The following is a 20,549-nucleotide window of genomic DNA, read 5'->3' on the forward strand; positions in this document are numbered from 1 at the left end:
GTGGAAAAAAACCCTGGTAGTCTGAAAATAAAAGCTTTCTAATAAAGCAGTATCAGTGATACCTAGCCAGGTTGTGGAATTTCATTCACTGGGAGTGCTTGAGAGTAATATAAATGAACAAATCATAACATGACCTTCTGCCACCCTAGTTTGCACTTTCTGGTTTTACATGATAAAATGCACAGAAATTTGTTTCAAACATCTGCTGTCACTTCATTCACCTTGGATGGGATTCCCAAAGGAAAAACAGCATGTGCCAAACCATTTGTATTCCTGGGAAAATCACTGATGGAGTAGGCCTGGGTGTAAATACCCACATAAGAGGAAAAGTTGCAAAATTCTCCCTCACAGCAGCAGAAGCAGAAGTTCAAATGCAAAATGTCCCACTTTATACTATGAAATAGAAAGTGCCAGGTGACAAAGAGGCAGTGGCAACAATAACCCCAGGCTGTTCCAGTTGTATGGGATATAGTGGCTGTCAGTTGAAACAGAGGAGCAAACCAGTGTATTTTGCATATCAGATTAATAGCTTCTTGTTCGTGCCCTTGATGGCCAGGCTTCCAGTCACAACTGTATTTTGCACTGTATTTTTTTCTGCAGTGACCTTACACCCTGCCTATCGTCATATTGAGTGTTTGCTTTCATGTTACGTTATTAACATTGATAATCAAATGTATCTACTTTAGAAGAATTAAATTAAAATGGTTTGCTTTTTACTTTTTAGCTTCTTAAGAAATTGTGCAGTTCAGTGCCCTCTCTCTCCTTAGTCACAGTATCATCCAGATTCGTTTTAACTGTCTCGTCACTGTTTACATGATGTTGTTTAATTCCTCAGCGTTCTGCTAAATTTAAATCATCATTGTATTATTATAGTATGGTAAGAAAGGAGAGAGAGTATCTAATGTGCTTATTTAAGCAAAATGCAATCAATATAAAATCATGTTACCTGATCTGCATTCAGGCCGAAGAAACTCCTTTTTCTTTACACAGAGATGTGTGGCTGCCCAGTGCTTATGCTTTTTCCCTGATTCTCTTTTATTTAGTGACATAAGGGAAACCAGGACTTGAACATTAATGCTTCCAACAGGATAAGGACCATTCTTTGGCACATTGCAATGGAATCTGTCCTATTGGTATTGATATTCTCTGTAAAATGTAATGCTATCTTGGAAGGGCTTGTAGGCCGTATAACTCCCAGGTCATGACTAGCAATTTTCTCTGTGTGTGGCAATTACAGTTTCACATGGTAAATGACCCATTTTAGTGCCTAAGATGCTCCCATTTATAGTTTTACAAAGGTAGCCCAGTGTCATGCCATATCAGACATGCTGGTTCATAAGAATTCCTGACAGAGAGAGAGAACAAAATTTCTCATTTTTACAGATACCTAGAAACATGAAGAAGTGAAATTACTTGCAGAGGTCACATACAAAATCTGTAGGAAATTTCGGCTAAGGGCCATGTCTCGTAACTCCCAGTTCAAAGTCTTAACCACAAGATCGTTATTTCCCCCCCCACACACATCAGTGAAGCCCTGTTTCATCACCTTCAACAGCTGATAAATTACTGTTTTGAGCTGCTTAAAGTCCGGAACTTTGAAGGGAAAGCTAAGAAGTTTTTGTGAATTTTAAGCATTTTCATAGGCACATTAAATCATTCATCAACTCTATAGGAATCAAATGAAATGGACTTTCTTTCCTGACTTGTAATTACGTGCTTAAGAAATCTGTGGAAGCCATTAGTTTATTAAATATAGATATATATTTCAGCAATAGTTCAGAGACTAAGAGATAGTCAACTAGTACATCTAAAACTTGAAATAATTACATTAATAAAGCACTTTTTTTCTCTCTCCAGGAAACAAAATAATGTCTATAAACATCTCAGTGTAACATTTAGTTACTCAAAGAGGCATCTCTATTTTAAGGTCTTCTTGAAAGCGTGCTTCTTTGAGATCCTTTTCTGTGATGATTCACATCAAATTGCCACACAGTTACCTTACACTTACCTTTAGGTCCTATGTTTCAATGTGACACTGTCTGAAAGATAAGGACAGATACCCAGTAACTAGTTGTGTCAAGTATTAGTTCCAAGTATTCTTCCACTGCAGGCCTTTGGCATTTGCTTTTGGGCATATCTCTGCTGCAGTCTGGTGGCTTTAGGTCAGCTCATGCAGATGAGTAGGACAGAAAAAGTTGTCCAAAGCATCAAGAGCAGTCAGGTTGCAAAGATTTAGGTGTCAGTACAGCCTGGTGTATTTTCCATGGCTGTCTCCTGCACTGAGGTCTGTACTGGACAATCTGCTTCGATGTTGGTACCCAGCCTAGCACAACAAAGTTTGCTTAGGCTCATCTTTACATACTGCAGTCATGCTTCCCTTGTATACAGAGGTATCCTTTTTCAGGATTGGAAAAATGCTGGATCTTCGCATCCACTCACTCTCTAATGTTTGGCTTACTACATGAATTAATGCTCTCCAAAATAGCTCTTATAAAGCTGGTTTTCCTTGTAAATCTGAAATTTTTATATGAAATGAACCTGTTGTTATGGTTTCTTAGTGAATGACTTTCATTGGCAAATCTGATTGACAGAGAAATTAAACCACAGAACTCTTGGTTTTAGCATCAGTCCTCCTTTCCTCTGTCATTTAATGAACTCTGCTCATCATATCTATTATTTCTGACATAATCATAGTCCTTTTTATCCTTTGCTGCATATAGTTCTGAAGGAGAAAACCCCACTTTTTATTCCTTGTGTAAGCAACATAAAAATTTCTCCTGATTAATTATTTATTTACACGTTTATTGGTAACCCCCTGAAATCGTATGTGAGGTCATGATGTTATAAATACATAAAACTTAATCAGAAATAACACTAAAAAACTTAAGTATGAAATCTCAAAAAAGTTGCCAAAGTTGGCCTATTTTTTTCTTCTCCCTGCTTTAAGTGAATTACATGCTTCTTATGATAATATTTTGTTGTTACTGTATGCTTGGCAGGAATTGTGTTACTGAAGATGATTCATTTCTAATTTTTCTAGGAAGTGAACCTGCAGAAAGAAGGATTTTTTAAAATACTTTTACAGGTAATTATCTTATTTTTCCTTAGAAAATGTTCAATTTGATCTATTGTGGCAGGTATAGGAATCAAGGGTTAAAATCCTAGTTTATTTTCCATAGGTTATGCAATTTACAAAATAATGTGAATAATTTACAAAATGGAAAAGAAGCAATCATTTATATTCTGATTGAGGTGCAAGGCCAGCTGAAACTAGCATTTTATATTTGTAAATACTGTGGAATTACAAGAGGGTTTTCTAACACTGTTAAAACTCTGGTGATGCTGAAGGATAAATCTGTCCATCCCTTTCCTGAGTTCACAGGACATGTTAAGTTTTACAGGTTTCTGTTCTAATAGCTCTGCTTTTTTTTCTCATAGAGTTTGGGACTGCACTTACTTTCTACATTGTAAATGTACTTTTTTATGTTCTATTTCTTTCTTACCTGGACAATTCTTCTTTACTTCATTCATTGTATTTTCCAAGTTTTCATTACCTGTAATTCTTTGCATAAAATCTGCTTTTCTTCCCTTCCCTGGCAGAGTAATTTCCTTCAGGCTTTACTTCTCTGTGGGGGTGTGTGTGTACATGATACCACTTATTCTTTCTGTCTTGTGTATCCCTCTTGTCTCATTCTTCCACTTGTAATCATATTTCCATTGTTTTGTGACAGGGTGCTGTCACTTCACATTTTTCAGTGGAAGTCCAATAAATCCCATAGTACTTACTGGAAGTACCTGCTTCATTTTCTCACTTTGATGCCTTGCTTCTGAATTGCTTTTTCCATTTGAAAAAATTTGGTTATTTTTGAGCTCATAACTGACAAATCTGCTCCCCTCCCGAACTGCCATAGTTCAGGTGTGTTTCTGCTTTTGGATCTCTCTCCATAAGTGCTTTCTTTCCCTTGGCAAGTACTGTTCATCCATCTTTCATCTTTTTCAAAAATACTGCTCACCTCAAACCCCCCTAAACTAGTAGTAAAAATAATAGTATTTAAAGCTGCCAAAAGATAACATACTGTTCAATATTAGTGACACTCTGTTTCAGATTTTCAGATTGTAAGAATTTTTTTCATGCTGTCAATAAACTGCTAATTGTTTGTTGGATGTCGTGTGTACATAACATACAGTTTTTATGTATATGTTTACTACAAAGGTCCAGACTTCCAAATTTTTCCTCTAAGCATAGCTTTTTCTTCTATATTAGACTTTTAGACATAGGTAGGTGCAGGAATTAAAATAATTCAGTCACAAAATTCCAGCTCCAAGGAACTTAAATTTTTTGAAAGACTGAAGAAGCAGATTTATGGTGGAATTTAGAATTTAATTTCATAGATACTGTGATGTCTTGACAGTTACAGGATGAGGCCCAACCAAGACTTCCAGCTTTTCCTATAAGAGTGGTAAGAGCAACAATGGGATAATCTGAACAAAATGGGAATCAGTAAGGATTAGTTAATAGCATATGTCCACATTTGTAACACCTTCATACCTATTGGGAGGAAATAAATATCTGCTGTAAAACAGCTTTTTAAGAAGAGCTAGACTGAGTTCCTAGATTTGGCATGTGATTTACTCAGCTTTCTAACTGTTATATCTTTTGAAAAGTACTAATGGGAGATTTACTTGATGCGTTTTACACAAACTTTTTAATTAAAAAAGGCAAACCCCTAGCAGTGGCACTGTGTTGTCATATACTTATGAGGAGAAATATAAAAGCAGAAAGGAGATAATTTCCCAAGAAGTTACGAAATACAGCTTAAGCAGTTTTTCTGGAAGATAAGTATCTTACAACTACCACATCTCTTGTAGTTAACTCCTGCATAATGATGTCCTTGAGAAACATTTTCTCCCATTTCCACTGAGGTAAGTCTGTGTCTTTCTAATGTTCTGTGAGATTATGCCTTTTCTAGAGGGCACTAATATCTTAGTGCTGGGTCTGAGCATGGGAGAAATCTCAGCAGCAGCATCTGTTGTGAACACAAGCTCTCCTGTATTCTCTGCTCTCTACCTTGGTTTATAGTAGACCATAACCACATTCTTTCCCTTCAAGTACTGCACAGATTTCTAAAAGGCCACATAGAACTTGTGGATAAGCAAAGAGATTCACAGAAAATATGACTGAAGGACACTTCTGAAGTTTTTTTAAGACATTGCATTTCCCTGGGGTGCTGGTATCAGACACAGCCAAACCAGCTCAGTTGTGTGTGTGTCCTTGAGTGACATAGTCTGTCTGGTTTGGAGGTTGGGCTCTCTACTCCAGGTGAAAGAAACTTGCACAAGACGGAAAACACAACTCAAACTTCAACTTCATTGTTTTTTTAAGGCCAGATATGCTACTTTGTTCTTTTCCAGTCTAACATACAGGAAATATTTAGTCTTATTTTATCTCTGTCCTCCCTTTTTCTTCCTGCCTCTCTCTCCCCCTTTAGAGCTCTACATCTCTTCTCAGGATGAGAAAAAAAATGACAGGTATAAATCCAGAAGGATATTCAAGTTCTGTATTGACAAACTACATCAAAGTGAATCCACATGCCAAAAATATGAGGAAAGCTGTTCTAGGAGAACATGAGATGCTGAGAATACATGGAGGAAGTACCACCCAAAGCTGATCTTGTGCTCATTCCCAAGCATCAGTTACTGCAGCTGTTAGCAAGAGGGCTGCATGAGATGGGCTTCAGTGAGGCAGTACTGCTGATCCTGTGTCTGCTCATCTGCAAGACGGTAAGTACCCAAATAATTTGTTCTCTTCCAAATAAAAGAGTAATTCAGCAAAAATACAATCCAGTTATTAAAAAAAAAAAATCCCAACTCTAAATGAGCTTTTGAAGTTCTGCCATCAGTAGTAAAACTTAAGAGCTGTTTCAGGCTGTTAGTTTTAAGTAGAAATACCTGATGTATTCATAAAGTGTTCACCACAGACGTGGTGTAATTTGTGGTGATATTTACTAGAAATTATAAAAACTTATTCTTTTTGGCAAGGAATGTAGTTAGTTTAATTGTTTCAAATCTGGATAGGTAGCTTCATATAACGTCATTTTATCTATCCATTCGTCATGTTCTTGTGAAATAGCAACTAAAGGACTGTCTTCTAGGGCATCCAGCAGCAGATTCCACTGTACCACTTCCTGTGCAATTATTTTTTCTCAGTTTGGCCCTATTTATAGTTTTTGCCCAGAGTCTCCCCTTTTTGAATATTTTTTTCAAATCAAGTAACCATCTGGAATATGAATTCCTCTCAGTTACTAGGATTGACTCCAAAATTGCATTTGTTAGTTTTGTCCTTTGTTTTGTCCTTCAATTCACTTTAACTCAGGCTCATACAATCAGTGACTGTTGCTGTGCAATATCAGTTTTGTTTTACTGAGATAGTGTTTGCATTTGGCTCCTACATTTTCAAATTATGATAACTTATATGGCTGTTCTAGAGGGGAATTATGGTAATGTGGATAAAACAAATTTGATTTCAAAGATCAACATTTTCATTTATCTGTAGAATCAGGAAATACTGATCCTTTTACAAAACTGTAGTTTTAAAGAGTACATTTTTGAAAATCTTTTTCTGAATAAAATTGAATATCAGCATTTATGTAGTTTACTGAATCTTTTGTCATGCAGCAGTTGCATTGTTATCCCTTTTCCTTACGGCTTCAGTAAAAGCTGTGTAAATCATTTCTTGTTGTAAGTAAGCAAGGGCAGTGGTAAACAGGAAGAGATGCTTAATCACAAATACGATAATTCTCATTAGTAAATTATAATTTTATCCCTCTCCCACATTGTGTGAATTGATCCAGACTGCAAACTGTTGTATGGAAGAATCCTTAACACATAACCAGATTGTTTAGAGAACATGTTTTACTTTCCAGAATCAAATACAAATTAGTGCTAATCAAACGGTGCTTTTCCCCATAATGGTACAAGCAAAGGATTTATTATTTCAACGCAGCTTTTTCTTCACGCTTTCACGAACCGTACCACTTCTTAGGAACGAACTTCCCAGCCAGCAGGGCTGAATTTGCTAAAGCATCGTTTCCCAGAAGCAAGTACAAAACGGCGTTTTAAATAATGACGGGAGACCTGGGCGCTGATGGCAGCCCCTGAAGGGCGTGCGGGGCGGGTGTCCCTGTGCGGGGCGGGTGTCCCTGTGCGGGGCAGGGATCCCTGTGCGGGTCGGTGTCACTGTGCGGGCGGTGTCGCTGCGGTGCTCGGCCGGCCCGGAGGGTGGCACTGGACCTCCACGCACCGCCCGCCCCGCGCGGCGGGACCGAGCCCAGCGCGGAGCGCAGGCAGCTTAAAGGTGCTGCCTCTGCTAGGAGTCAGCGCTCTCGGTCGTGTTTTTTGTTAAAATATTGGCACCGGTTCTGCAAAGTGGCTTCTGAATGGTTTTGGTGCCATAGGCACGGTGCTGTTTTCCCGGTAGTGAGTAAACAAACCCCAGCCTGCTCTGTGCGTTCCCTTACCCGGAGATGGGCAGGAGGGACACCCATGGGTGTGAGCCCGTCGATTTCTGGCTGGGATGAGATTGGGAGCTGGGCCATATGTTGTTAAGGGCAAAAACCAAGAAAAGCCAGGTTGGGAAACCTCTCCTCTGGATGAAGAGTCCTCTTGTTGCATCTCTGTTTTTTTTTCCCCCATGGGGAAGTGCCTATAGGAGCATTTGCAACTTCCATACGTGGCCTACTCAAAAAGATCTTGCAGAGTTTAAATGGGATTATTGCCCACAATATTTTGCTATAACATCGTTGACTGCAGGTCCTAATCTACTGTGCTCAGCTACTCAGTTAACAGGGCTGTTGGCAACAGCTGTGTCCAGAGACAGTAAATGGGCCAGGGAAAGTGGTGAAAATACCACAGATTTTTCTTACGTGTTCTAGGGGGACAATGATAATGCTATAGAATAAAGAAATCCCACATCTTTAAAGAAACTTCAAGAATAAATGTTAAGGCTTTGGGTACTCAGTTTTGACCTTGCTGTTTATCTTTGAGTGGTAAAATCTTTCATAAGAACAAAATGAAAGACTGAATCTCTACGTGAGCACCTAGCTTAAGCCCCTAGTTCTGATCATAGGAATGTATTGTCAAGACAAGGAATTAGTTAATCCTGAAAGAGGAAAATTTTTTTCTTTTCTCAATTTACATTTTTTAAAACATGTTTGTTTGTTTTCCTGCTCAGCTCCCCACGCCTTGTAAATTGTGAATTTCTCTTTTGGCTATGCATGATAAGGAAATCGGTTTCATTCTACAAGTGTGTTAATCATCCCGTAGTTTAAAAATATCGAAGTGTAAATGCCTTAGTTTCTAAAGGGGTTGATCTTAAAATAATTCCAGTGATGTGACCATTGCAGCTCTTTCATTTTATAAACTGAACTGCAGGTTTAAAGTGACACTTACTGTGGTCTCACCCTAAAATGAGCAGTAGGGTGAAAAATTAGTTTTGACGGTGAAGTTAGTGGCAATTGCATTAGATTGTTACTAGCTTGGAACGACAAAGATCTGAATATTGTGATTACAATCCCGAATGTGCAACTGTTGAGGGTTAAGTAAAATACACAGGAAAAGGAGTATTTGAGGGACTGAGGCGTGCTAAGTTGCGGCACTGAAGTATTTCAGTATTGGGCTGTCAGGGTTAAACGTTGATTGCACGAAGCTGGAACAAGCCGTGCTCTCCGGGCACTGAGACAGTAGCAAGGGTTGGCCACAGGAGGCCACAGCCGGTGTGCGCTGCAGGGAGAGATTTCCCTGATCCCTGCGGGGCTGGGCAGGGTGAGATGCAGATCAGCTCTGGGCCGTGTCCTTCTCCACCCCCCGCCCCGTCCCAGCTTTTGCTAACCCTTCTTGTCTTCTGATTGCATTGATCCTCTGAGAGGGCGCGCTTCTGCTTGGGCAGGGCAGCGTCAGTATTAAGAGATCAGAGCTGGCTTTCTCCCAGCCTACGTGAATGGATTTGGTGTCAAGGGCAAGGAAGGCAGCTGCTGCTGCCCCAGAGCACCACCCACCCACCTGTTCGCTGGTGAAAGTGTTACTGGCCCCAGGTGAGGCTCCTGCCTTTCACGCTAAGAGTCCCCAGAGCACAGGAACCCTTAACATGCTCTCTCAGGCCCAAAGCACAGTGCCTGCCAGAGAGCTGTACTTACCTAAACCAGCAGTGAAGTTTTTTTTGTTCCAATTTCAAGTGACTCTTCAATTCCTAAGCAGGACCCACAGCTTTACTTCCCATTTCAGGGAAGTTTGAGTAAGCTTAATTTAGAATGTCATCTGATAAGGCACAGTTCCCACATTTACTGTCTTATGACAACTAAACATATCTAATGGACAGTAGTTCCATAGGGTACAGTAAGCATCCCTTGAATAAGGGATATTATAGCATAGCTTCCGAGGGCAAAAGAGAAAAGAAGAAACAAACTGTTGCTGGCTTTCAGGAATTTAGACTCCTATTTCAAACTTAATTTAATTCTTATGGAGAGAGTCCCTGTAGGAGCAGCCAAAGTTTAATCAGTAACACAACAGCGATTTAGCTCAATTCCCAGTATCTTAGTCATATGGAGAAGCTGCTGCAACTGATTAGAAACCCCATTTCATTGAAATATTGCATGGAAGCATGAAAATTCCAGTGTGGAAAGGCAACAGTCACTTCATCATTCTAGATCCCATGTTAACGCATCACCAACCCTCACATTCAAAGCCTTTTTAGAAAAATTTAATCATTGGGGAACTAATAACCACCCACAACCCTGAATTCTTAGTGATTATTCTAAACACAAATTACCAGATCTGGGCCATTACTACCCTGAACTAAATCATTCATAGGGGTGGGAGGGAAGAAAACAGGCAATACTCCATGGGAATGTCTCAAGATTGACTGCTTTTGTACATTTCCAAACACTTTTGTCAATAGCATCCCATGTAATAAATTCCTCACCTAGTTCCTTTCACACTGCTTACAGGCAGATCACTTAGAAGTTTGCAATATACGCTCAAATAAGACTTTCCAAGTTACAAGAATTAGTCACTTAAGGTAATTTTATTCTTTATATTCTCTACATATTTTAATTTTTACTTGATAAAAGTCATAACAGAATGTGTAAGTATTAAAAAAAACAAACAACAAAAACACAACACAAATCAAAGCCAGCAAACAGTTGGTCCCCAAAGAATAAAGCAAGCAATCAGTTCAATAAACACACTTGATTTATTTTGTATAAAAAGGGTTAAGATTACAACTAAACTTTTATAAAAAGTTTAGCATGATTAAGTACATCATTACACTTTTTGCAGAAATGTATATTTCTGCCACTATACAAGAAAACTCTAATTAAAGAGTTCACAAGATTTCACTCATATATATATATTTATATATAAATATATACACAGCATTCAGTCCTAGGTTTGTGTCAGAAAGGTAATTTCTGACCACAGACTTTCCTAAAAAACTGAAAACTGGATCCTTCTGGTACTCACGCTCCACCTTTGGAAAAAAAGGCAAAGTCTGCTTTAAAATGGGCAACTCCTTGTGAGATTTTTGTTTCGCTCCCCACGTTGGGAATAGTATATAAAGGAAGCCTTCCAACTAGGGAAAGGGTATTAAAGAGTCTCTTCATAAATAACTAGGTTCAGTCCAAGTTGAAAAATGGGGTGGGGATAAAGGTCAATCTTGATTTTTTTCTTATTTATTAATTTTAAAAGGTCCTTTTAGTCGAACGTGGATCTTCTCCTCCAGATACAGCTGAAAAATAAATTCAGCACCTCAAAAAAAAAAAAAAAAAAAACAAAAAAAAAAAAAAAAAAAAAAAAAAAAAAAAAAAAAAAAAAAAAAAAAAAAAAAAAAAAACAACAAAAAAAAAGAACACAACTCATCAGTGGAACACCTGCAAGAGATTGAAAAGAGGCATATTTAGGAGAATGCTAACAGGGCAGAGATCCGGACAGACTGGCGCCAGAGAGGAAGCCACAGTTTGAACATTTAACCAAACACTCAGAGATTGGGCAAACCCTGGCGTCCAGATGCAACACATACACGCTCGCACACTCGTTCTCAAGAACACAGATTGAACATTAAAATAACATACACTCCAGGGAAAGGGTAAAAAGAGGATTCTCAGTCCAATCTTTATTTAGATCTCTGTAAACGCAATGCTCAGAGGCGCCAGTCTGCCTCTTAGAGCAATTATTTGATTAAAAGCAGTCATTTATTTAACTGATAGCGCAGACAATCCCACATCACAGAATTAAGGAATTTTGCCAAGATTCCCGACTTAATCAGTCACTTTGGCCCGGGAAGTTAAGACTCCAAGAACAGATAAGAACTTGCATTAAGGAGCGAGCAGGATCAGAGCAGCCTGTGTTGCTGGATGAACCTCAGCGACACACACGCTTAGAACCTTACGACCCAGTTATTACCCTTATTTCTTAGTAATTACAAAGGCATCTCCTGAACAACTTTTAGGACAGATTTTTGGCACTAACCATCACGGCTCCCGTTCCCCAGGGAGGAACTTTTTACGCGAAGTTTAGAAATAAGACGCACTGCACTCACCGTTCGGTTCAGCCACAGAGTGCTTTGCTGTCGCCTGACATGAGCTCTGAGGGGAACTCGGACGCCTGTGACAAGAAAAAAAGAGCACGGTAAGGGCGAGGTGGCCGAACACTCAGGGAGCCGGGAGCGGGAGTGTCCCGGGTGCCGCAGCGCTTCCCCCATGGCACGTCTGCACAGATCCGCGCCGCGGGGACAGGGACCGCGCCGCGGGGACAGGGACATCGTTAATGCTACCCGAGCTCCCCGATCCAGGTCAGCGGCGAGCCGGAGAGCCGGGGAGCCACGTACCTGTAGCGAGAGAATGCTGATGTCTGTGTTGAGGGTGGTCAGAGGAGTTCTGGAGGAAGGATTCTGCCCGGGTCTCTGGTGGTGGAGGCTGACGATGCTGGGGTGCGAGTCCAAGGCGATCTGCAGGTCCAGGATGTAGTCGATGACGTGCTGCAGAATTTCCATCTTGCTCACCTTCTTGTTTTGCGGGATGCTGGGGACCAGCTCCTTCAGCTTAGAGTAACAGTCGTTCATGTTGTACAGCAGGCTCATGGGGTCATCCACGGGGGTCTTGCTGCGGGAGATACCCAGGTTGTGCTCCGAGAGGCCGGTTTTCCTGACGGACCGCACGGGGCTGAAGGCTTTCATGCTGGCAGGCGGGCGGAAGAGCGCGATTCCAGCGGACGGACCGGAGCCTGCGGGGGCTGGCGCTGCCGTCCCGCTCGGGCGCTGCCGGAGCTCGCTCTGAGGGCCGATGCTGCGCGCTCGCTCTTATACGGCGGCCTCGGCCGGGCCCGGCCCGCGCTCGCTGCCATTGGCCGCCGCCGCCGCGTCCATCACCCCGCCGCGTCCTCACTGGTGGGGCCTTCCGCCCGCGCAGCCAATCGCGGCGGGGGGCGTGGCCGCGCGCACAGCTGGGGCAGTAAATAGTGCGGGGCTGAGCGGGCAGCGCGGGTCGTCGTGGGTGTTGTCGTGGGGTTTTCGTGGCTCTGTTCTGTACCCTGCACTGCCCCGTGTCCCACCATGCCCTCCGCACAGACCCTGCAGTGTGCGGGGCTGGCGGTGCGGGACGCGCAGACCTCGCTGCAGAGCGGTGGTGCGGGCTGAGCTTTCTCCAAGTCGCCGTGAATTGGAGCATCCTGGCGGTGTTTCTGTGAACCCAGTCAACACACGGTCCCGTAAATCACTGACCGGGTCAGCAGCCCAGCGCTGTAGGCTGCGGGTGTAAGCGGGAATGAGATAAATCAAGATTAAATAAACCTCTAAAGCTCATTGCAACTTTCTGCCCTGATGAGAACGGGACACTAAACACCCCGCCAGTCAGGCAGGCAGGCGCTGTTTCCAGCGCCCTGCTTCCCGAGAACAGGACTACTTCAGATGATACTATTAATTGGAGATCATTAAGCAAATGTGCATATTGGAAGTGCATTTACATGTATTACCCTTGAAAGGCTGCTCATCTGCGCCCTATCAGTGCTCGTGACACAGTACTGCCATTAATTATGCATAGATTGTTTCTGGTGACAAATGCAAATACTTACTACACGCTGTACTTTTAGCAGCTTTTGGCTGCAGCCAATGAAACATCTTCCAGAAACATTCCAGAGAAAAAAGTTAATTTATTTTGTTGTTGTTGTTTAGCTGGAGAAGTGACTTTGATTTTATTTTTAAGTTTAGCTCCGCTGTCTTTTCCTATATTTTGCTTATACTAGCGGCTGTGTAACAAACGGACACAGCCTTCACCCCCCACTTCACATACTACCTGAGGAAAGCTCAACTCACGAAAGTGTGAACATACATATATACAATTAATACAAATGAAATTCTGCACAAATCGCAGCAATTTTGTAATAACCACACGGATGCTAAAGTACATTAGCGTTCATTGCAAACAAAACCGTAGTAACGGCACACATCCATAAAATCAGTGAGGATTGTGCTGTCAATCATAACTATTAAAAGCAGACAAATATTGGATATATCTGCACAGTTGTTGCGTAGCTACGCGAAGGGAGCCGGGGCTGTGGGAGAGGAACATTACGGACACTTGGAGACAAAGCTGAGAAGAGCCGCATCAGTGTTTTTTCCAATTAACGTGGCATTCCTGAGCTGATGGTTGGCTATTCTCTAGCAGGACACTTTGGTGACTGTCACACCAGGGTGTTTGCCCCGGGGATGTTCTCCGGGGGTGGACTGGAGGCGGTGCCGAAGCTGACAGGAACACAATTCAACGCGTTTTGAAACGCGAAGTGTGAAAGTGAATCTCGACATTCAATCTGATAGGAAGACAAATACACTGTTCAAATGCAGTTACAGAAAGTAAATAGTAAGAACTATTGTTATTGTTACTGTTATTATTATTAGTTACAGTAACACTGCCAATTAACGACTCGATTAAAGTCACTACTGAGAGCGACTTTAATCCTTTACATCGATAAACTATCAACTGGTGAGGGTACTTGGCCTGCGGCCGCAGGTTTTAATCTTGCAACATGATTGCGTTTCTGTCTAATGAAGGCACCATTGGAAGAAATTTTGACAATGTTTCTGGTGTAATAATAGCCAACGTGTTCATGCTTTTCCCATCGCTGTCGTGCTTGGACAGCGCAGCAGCGCGGCAGCACCGGCCGGCCAGCCGGGCGCTGTAGAAGACCCTGTGGTAATGCTTTCCGTTTTCTACAGCGAGGGCTTTAAGAACACCGGGAGGTTGTGCGGAGAGACTAACCTGACCATTTTTTGTGTCATCAAATGATTATCATGTGCGCTTTCTGCACGCAAAGTAGAGCCCGCGAGCAAGCTGCTCTTCCCCCATGCGAGCGGCTGAAGTGGCTTTTTTCCCACAATTCTGATCTTTTAGCCCTGACAGCTTTGGCAGGGGCTCACAAGCTCTGGAAGCTCTTGCGCTCCGACGCAGGTTCCGCGCGCAGTCCCGGCAGCCGCAGCTCTGCCGCTGCCCGAGGGGGGAACTCCGGGAGGGCCCCCGAAACCATCGGGGCTGCGAGCTGCTCCTCGGGGGCTTTTCCCCCCGGCCCGTACCAGGCAGCTCCGGGTGCCTCAGGAGCAGGGCGTTCGCCTCTCTATAGTTTTCAGCCGGGATTTTCACAGCCGGCTCCCAACCCCCGAAACGCCGCCGCTGCAAACATCTGGCAGGACCCACGGCCGCCCAGAGCCGCGCAGAAAGCGCCGCTTTCTCCTTAAAAAAAAAAAAAAAAAAAATAAGAAGCGCGGGGCTGCGCTCCGCGGGCGCGGGGGGCCCCGGCCCGCCCGGCGCCAAGCCTGGGGCGGCTCCGGGTGCGCGGCAGCGGCGGCGAGAGCGCGGCCGCCCTGGGGGCGCCGTGTCCCCCCCCGCCACCCCCGCGCCCCGCCCCGCGCCCGGGGCCGGCCCGGACTGCGCGGCGCCAGCCCCGTGACATCAGCCCCTCGCCGCCGCCCCCCCCGCCCGCACCGCCCGGGCCCGGCGGCGCCGCTCAGGCGGCTGCCATGGCGACCGGGGCTGCGCCCGCGGCGGCCGCCCGGCCCCGCTTCCCCCTCCCGGGCGCACCTGCAGCGGGGGCCGCCGCCGGACGCCCCGCCATGCCGCGGGGGGGGAGGAGGGAATGTGGGAAGGGGGGGAGCCCGCAGAAAGGGAAGAATAAAACGGGGGAAAATCGCGGAGGGATGAAGGGGGCGCGTCCGCGGAAAAGGTCCCGGCGCCGCTCGCCCCCCTCCCGGCGGCCCCACGGGCCCGGGTCGAGCTTCCCGGGCTGGGGTGCGCTTGGGTGCTGCCACACCAGCAACACCCCCTCACCCCCCCCACCCCCCCCCAAAGAAAAAGTATTTTCTACGAAGAAAACAAGTCACGGGTTTTTTTGAAGGCTATCCTTTCGCCTTCTAAGGTCTTCTCAGCCCGGGGTCCCCCTCGGGGGCGTGTGCGGGGCGAGGGGCTGCGGGAACAGCCCGCGGGGCTGCGCGAGCAGCGAGTTCCTCCGCGTTCGCGTCCCCTGCCTCTAATGAAATTTATCTAAAATATCCAGTAATAATGTAAATGGCTTTAATTACCGCGTACTTAAGCCATCAAAACAGACTAAAAAAAAAAAAAATCTGTTAAAATTGGCCCCTTTCCAAGTCATTGACACCAACCAGCCTGTCCAAGTGGGGTGTCCAAATATGTTTTGATACAGGAGTTTTCAGTTTACCAGGTAAAATATCTCGCTAAACCCGGTCGCTTTTAACTACCCGCTCCTTTTTGTTTGCCTCACGTTTCCAGTTCATTCAAAGAAAAGTTTTAGAAGTTTAGGAGTTGGCTTTTTTTTTTTTTCTTTCTTTTGAGCGGGAGGGAGAGTAATGCATGCAAAATATTTAGTTACAACTTCTGCGAAAGGCACCGATCTGTAACAGCATTTTCTACTTTCACAAAGGATTTTCCTGTTACTTTTGTTCCGGTCACAAAATTAAAAAAAAAAAAAAAAGGCGAAAGAAAAAAAAAAAAACTTGGGGGAGAGATAAGGTCTGGAAAACAATCTGGAATTGCCAGGCTGTTGGTGGGAGCTCTGCGGGGCTGGCGTCAGGAAGTCTGCGCCGCCTTCTATTACTGTTGATCCAGCTTTGTGCAGCTGCACTCAGTACAATTAGCTTGTAGAAACAATCCTGCTGTAGGCAGCCTCTTCCCTTCAAAGTGCTTTTCTATACTGATCCCCTCACATCATGATGCTGGAAATCAAGTCACAAGCCGACCACTGTTTGGCCAACATCATCTGTGGGAATTCATTAACCTCCATCGCAGAGATGCAACAAGAGATTGTTTGTCCAGAACTAAACTTACAGCTTAATATGATGTAGCCCATACAGGAAAAAACCTATGTCCCCGTTTTTTTCCTTCCCCCCCCTTTTCTTTTTTTTTTTTTTTTTTTTTTTTTTTTTTTTTTTTTTTTTTTTTTTTTTTCTTCAGGGGGTGGGGAATGTAGCTGAAACCAGGCATGAGCCGGCTCCTGCTAAAACTTTGCCATCAAACTGTTTTTTTGGTTCATCGGGCTGTAGTTTCCATAGAAGCAACTTATCCCCGCGATCATCTTGTCGGGTGCACTTCGCAAGCTCATTTCCCGTCTGAGCTTGCTCCGCTGCTCTCGGATGCTGCAGCTGACACATTTCCTCCCCGTGCACTTTGCACCCACCTCATCCTTGCCCAGATGCTCGGGGCTGATTGTGCCTAAAAGGGGGTTTCAGCGCACTCCACAGCTGCCTTGGGGGAAGGGACTTTTTTTTCCTTTTTTTTTTTTCTTTCAAATTCTATTTCCACTTTTCCCTACCTCGTTGCTCACTCCTCACCACGCCAGCAGCGGCCCTCCCCCTGCCGCCGTCCCCGGCGCTGCAGACCCGGCTGGCAGGGGCGCGGCTGAGGCCACTGTCCCTCCGCCACGCGCGTGTCCCGCGTGTGCTGCCGTGTGCGACTGCAGCCGGTGTCCCCCGGCCCCAGGACACCGCTGCTGCCGTGCACCACCGGCTGGGGAGCGGGGCCCCTGGGTGACATCCCCCTGCTCCCGGCGCTGTTTGTGAATAGCAAACATGTTGGGAGCGTGAGTCGTGCTTGCCGACACCGGCTCTCAGGGCGGCAGGGCTGGGCGTCACTGCTCCCCCTCACTTCCAGGTACCTTCAGTGGCCAAGAGAATACCCACTGCTTCCACCCACCCCACTCTGAGCCCCTCCGTGTTTTGCATCAAGTAACAGATGGATGCACCTTCTCTGAGTCCCATTTCCAAATTCCATTCTTTTCTGGCCCGTATTTGCAAATGCCATGGATCTGCCAACTTATAAGATCTCTTTTCCTCTCCTCTCTGCTTTTGAATAATGTTGCTTTTGTTCAGTATCATTCCCTTCATCCCCACTTTTAGGCGTCCCTCGTCTGCTGCTGTTAATCCCAAACAGCACGTTGTTGCAGGCTTGGGACATACTGTAGCAAAACATAAATGTTTTTTCATTCTTTTGAGACATTTCCATTTTCACTAGAAGTGTGATATAGGATGGGCAGGCTTTTGTTCAGATTATGTTTTGACATTGGCATCATTTTATGATCAGGTTCCTAAACTATTGTTTTGGAGTCAAATGCTTTAAACTATTTTCTATCACCACCTTGGAAAGAGAGGTGTTTTCAATGTGAATTGCATGGTTTTGCTGCATTTTTATCTAATACAAATTCAGACATTTCAATACTAATGTTTTCTTCTGTTTTCTAGGTTTTCTCATTTCTTCAAGTAGGACCAGAGCCCTGAAGGCATTTCTACATAAACTGTCACCTGTAAGGGATCATTGCTTACCTTATCCTACTTGAAGAACAATGACATGAAATCTTTCTGAGACCAGCATCTCTCTATCAGAGTAAGTATTACCGGTATAAGGTGTGTGAGATCCATGTATTAACTATTATGTTTTTAATCAAAGGCAAATATGTTTCTTACATTTTTAAAAAAATTTATTTTATTAATGCAATATCTACATTTTAATTAAGTTACACATTGTCCTCTAGAAGTGTTTATAGTGAACCAGTTAGGTGGCTCTCTAGCTTAACATAGTTGTGCTAAAGTCTGGGATCAAGCAAGTTCACTTATTAGCACATGCCTTATGTAGCAGATGGTTTTCATCTGGCGTAGCTTTTCTAGTGATACCTTTAAATTAATGTAGGTCTAAAATGTTGCAGATTTTGCACTCCCCACCAGTTCTCTGGAAAATCTATTCGGGATAGAAAAGAGAGAGGGGCCAGGCAAGAGGTTACTAACAGAACCTCACATACAGTAAGGAATAAACCAAGGAATAAAAATGGCCTTATTCTTCCTTTTGTTAATTATCTGGCTGGCTGGTCCAACTTCCCTCAGTCTCCCATTTTGGCCTGATTGTGATTTTTAGGTATAGGTCTATGGGAATAAGATGACAAAATGCTTGGCATAACTTCACTGGAAAAAAAGGAGGGACTGGGAATTGAATTGGTGGGAGAAGATTTGAAAATCTGTTGCAGGTATGGTTTAAGGCTACACCTCCACCTCCCAAAATATAAAGTTATGATAATTTCATATACAGATTCGCTTGTGTAGTATGCTCTGTGTGTTTTGGTTTTGCTCAGTAATAATGTTTCATGAGCACAGAGGATAAATTGGGTCTGTACTGCGACTGGCACTAGTGACTAGTGACTAGTTGTTGGTCAGTCTATAATCTCGCCTTCCTGTTGGCTTCAGGAAGAAAACCTCAGTTCCATGGTGGAAAGCCTTGTAGTATTAAGCGGGTAGTACTCAGTGCTTTACAAAAGCTATTGTTACAGGTTGTATCAAGACAGGATCCACAGCATTCTCAGTCTTTTTAAACTAACATATAGACCATAATTTTCTATGGTCAGGAAAGCCTAATTCCACTCAGGGTTTGAGTACTGGAAGTGCAGTTTAGCAAAATACCTGCACCACATCCCAAATGCGTGTGCGCCCTCACAAGTCCTGCTGAACCACGTGAGTTCCAGTTTCGCAGGCTGTTAAAACTTTGCTTCTTTATAGGCCCAGACTGAGCATTATGTAGGTTAAGCTGACTTTCTTAGTGTTTGTCTCCTGCATAAACCCACCTGGGAATCACAAAATAGGTATGTGTCTAAATCTCTGGAGAGGCCTGGTCCAGGAGGTGTGCTCAAGATCATGGTTAAATGCACATTGACAGCATGGAGCTTAGCACAAAGCACAGCAGCTGGAGCTGCCGGAAAGTTCAGGGGCAGAGAAGGAAAAGAACTGCTGCTTTCTCATAAGCAGTTTTTCTCATGAGAGCACTTGTCCTGGAAGTGAGAGATTCAGATTCAATGTTCCCCTCATCAGAGGTGATATAAGCTCTCTCCTGCTTGCAAAGCAACCCTAAGGACCAGAGATAAGGCTAAGGTGGAGGACACCCACCCATCCTGTTCAAGCTTGCCACAGTAAAAGAAACAGATGCAAATTTCAAAGGGCCAGAGGGATTATAAACAAGAGGGAGCCTGACACTGTAGCTCAGGGGTAGAGGCATCTCCTGGATGGCAAGAAGCCTGAATGCTGGGCCTGGCCTGGCAAACTCACCCATTATTGAGGGTGAGGTTCATCTCACCTTATCTTAGCTATTTAGAGGTTTTGTGTCTAATCTCTCTATAGTCAATAGGATGAGAGAACAAGAGACACCTGCAGAGAGTGATTCATTCTGTGCCCATCCAACACCTCTGTCAGGATGGAACAAATCTCCTCACTGGGAGCCATTGCTCTCCATCAGTTCTCGGCAGAAGATACACAACGGATTTCAAGCCTGACTTATAGATGCCAAGTGAGGTGGATTCCACTGTGGATGACTAATTTTTCTGATTCATCATACCCGAATTTGGCCTTTAAAATTTGGGTATGTAATCGAAGTTAGTTATCTGAGTTCTGTATCTGTACCATGATCATTCCTTCTATGGGGAGGCTGGACATGGGTGGCTGGGGTGAAACGTCTTGGGATGAAGTATATATTTTGCTGAGCCTGTAAATCCTAAAAGCCATGTGTGCCCCTAGTTTGCACTTATGAATCCTCATGCTGGGTGTCTCAAATTTAAGTGTGGAACCATTAAATGTCATTGCACGAACTTCTTTTGTGGATAAAGTGACTAGAGGCAGTAGATACTTTTAAGAGAAGAGTTAGTTGCATAAAATATGCATAAAAATATGTGAAGATACTACGAAGTTACAGTTGGGAATTTCAAAATGCTGAAGGGCTTCTTATTTAAATCAAAGAAAGTGAAGCACTATGGAAAATGGACTTAGTGCATACTGTGTGTTATGCACTTGAATACTCAGAAAAATTTGTCTCCATCTTCTAAACCTGGAGGTTGGATGCTTTTAAAAATACCACGTTTAATCCTAGCCCTGAAGAGATGAGCCTGTAGTTGTCAGTTTCAAAAAAGCTACAGTTTTTCATTTTTGATAATATGGAGTAGTGCTGTGGTGTACTTCAGGATAAATCCCA

At 43.7% G+C, this 20,549-nt stretch overlaps 1 protein-coding gene and 2 long non-coding RNA genes across 3 annotated transcripts; 1 reads left to right on the forward strand and 2 right to left on the reverse strand.

Annotated features, from left to right (window-relative positions):
• Window positions 1-4,830: 4,830 nt before the first annotated feature.
• Window positions 4,831-20,148, forward strand: LOC114060761. The gene is made up of 4 exons (XR_003571953.1): window positions 4,831-4,923; window positions 5,490-5,781; window positions 17,789-17,930; window positions 19,706-20,148. It is a non-coding gene; the product is annotated as an uncharacterized LOC114060761 (long non-coding RNA).
• Window positions 10,883-12,308, reverse strand: ID2 (inhibitor of DNA binding 2). The gene is made up of 3 exons (XM_027890522.1): window positions 11,879-12,308; window positions 11,591-11,655; window positions 10,883-10,922 (listed from the first exon to the last, which is right to left on the reverse strand). Exons 1-2 carry the CDS (start codon window positions 12,224-12,226, stop codon window positions 11,599-11,601), a joined length of 405 nt encoding a protein of 134 aa, XP_027746323.1. The 5' UTR covers window positions 12,227-12,308; the 3' UTR covers window positions 10,883-10,922; window positions 11,591-11,598.
• LOC114060760 lies at window positions 13,445-14,817 on the reverse strand. The gene is made up of 2 exons (XR_003571952.1): window positions 14,304-14,817; window positions 13,445-13,854 (listed from the first exon to the last, which is right to left on the reverse strand). It is a non-coding gene; the product is annotated as an uncharacterized LOC114060760 (long non-coding RNA).
• Window positions 20,149-20,549: the final 401 nt, after the last annotated feature.

This window comes from Empidonax traillii, unplaced genomic scaffold (genome assembly GCF_003031625.1).
Source record: "Empidonax traillii isolate 1590-97213 ecotype Southwest subspecies unplaced genomic scaffold, ASM303162v1 scaffold291:size1517763, whole genome shotgun sequence".
NCBI classification, from domain to species: Eukaryota; Metazoa; Chordata; class Aves; order Passeriformes; family Tyrannidae; genus Empidonax; species Empidonax traillii.

Excerpts from the sequence above, each read along its gene's own strand:
- ID2 (XM_027890522.1), bottom strand. The coding sequence starts at position 12,226 with ATGAAAGCCTTCAGCCCCGTGCGGTCCGTCAGGAAAACCGGCCTCTCG. Across the intron at positions 11,656-11,878 it reads TCAGCATTCTCTCGCTACAG|GCGTCCGAGTTCCCCTCAGA; the intron begins GTACGTGGCTCC and ends TTCTTGTCACAG.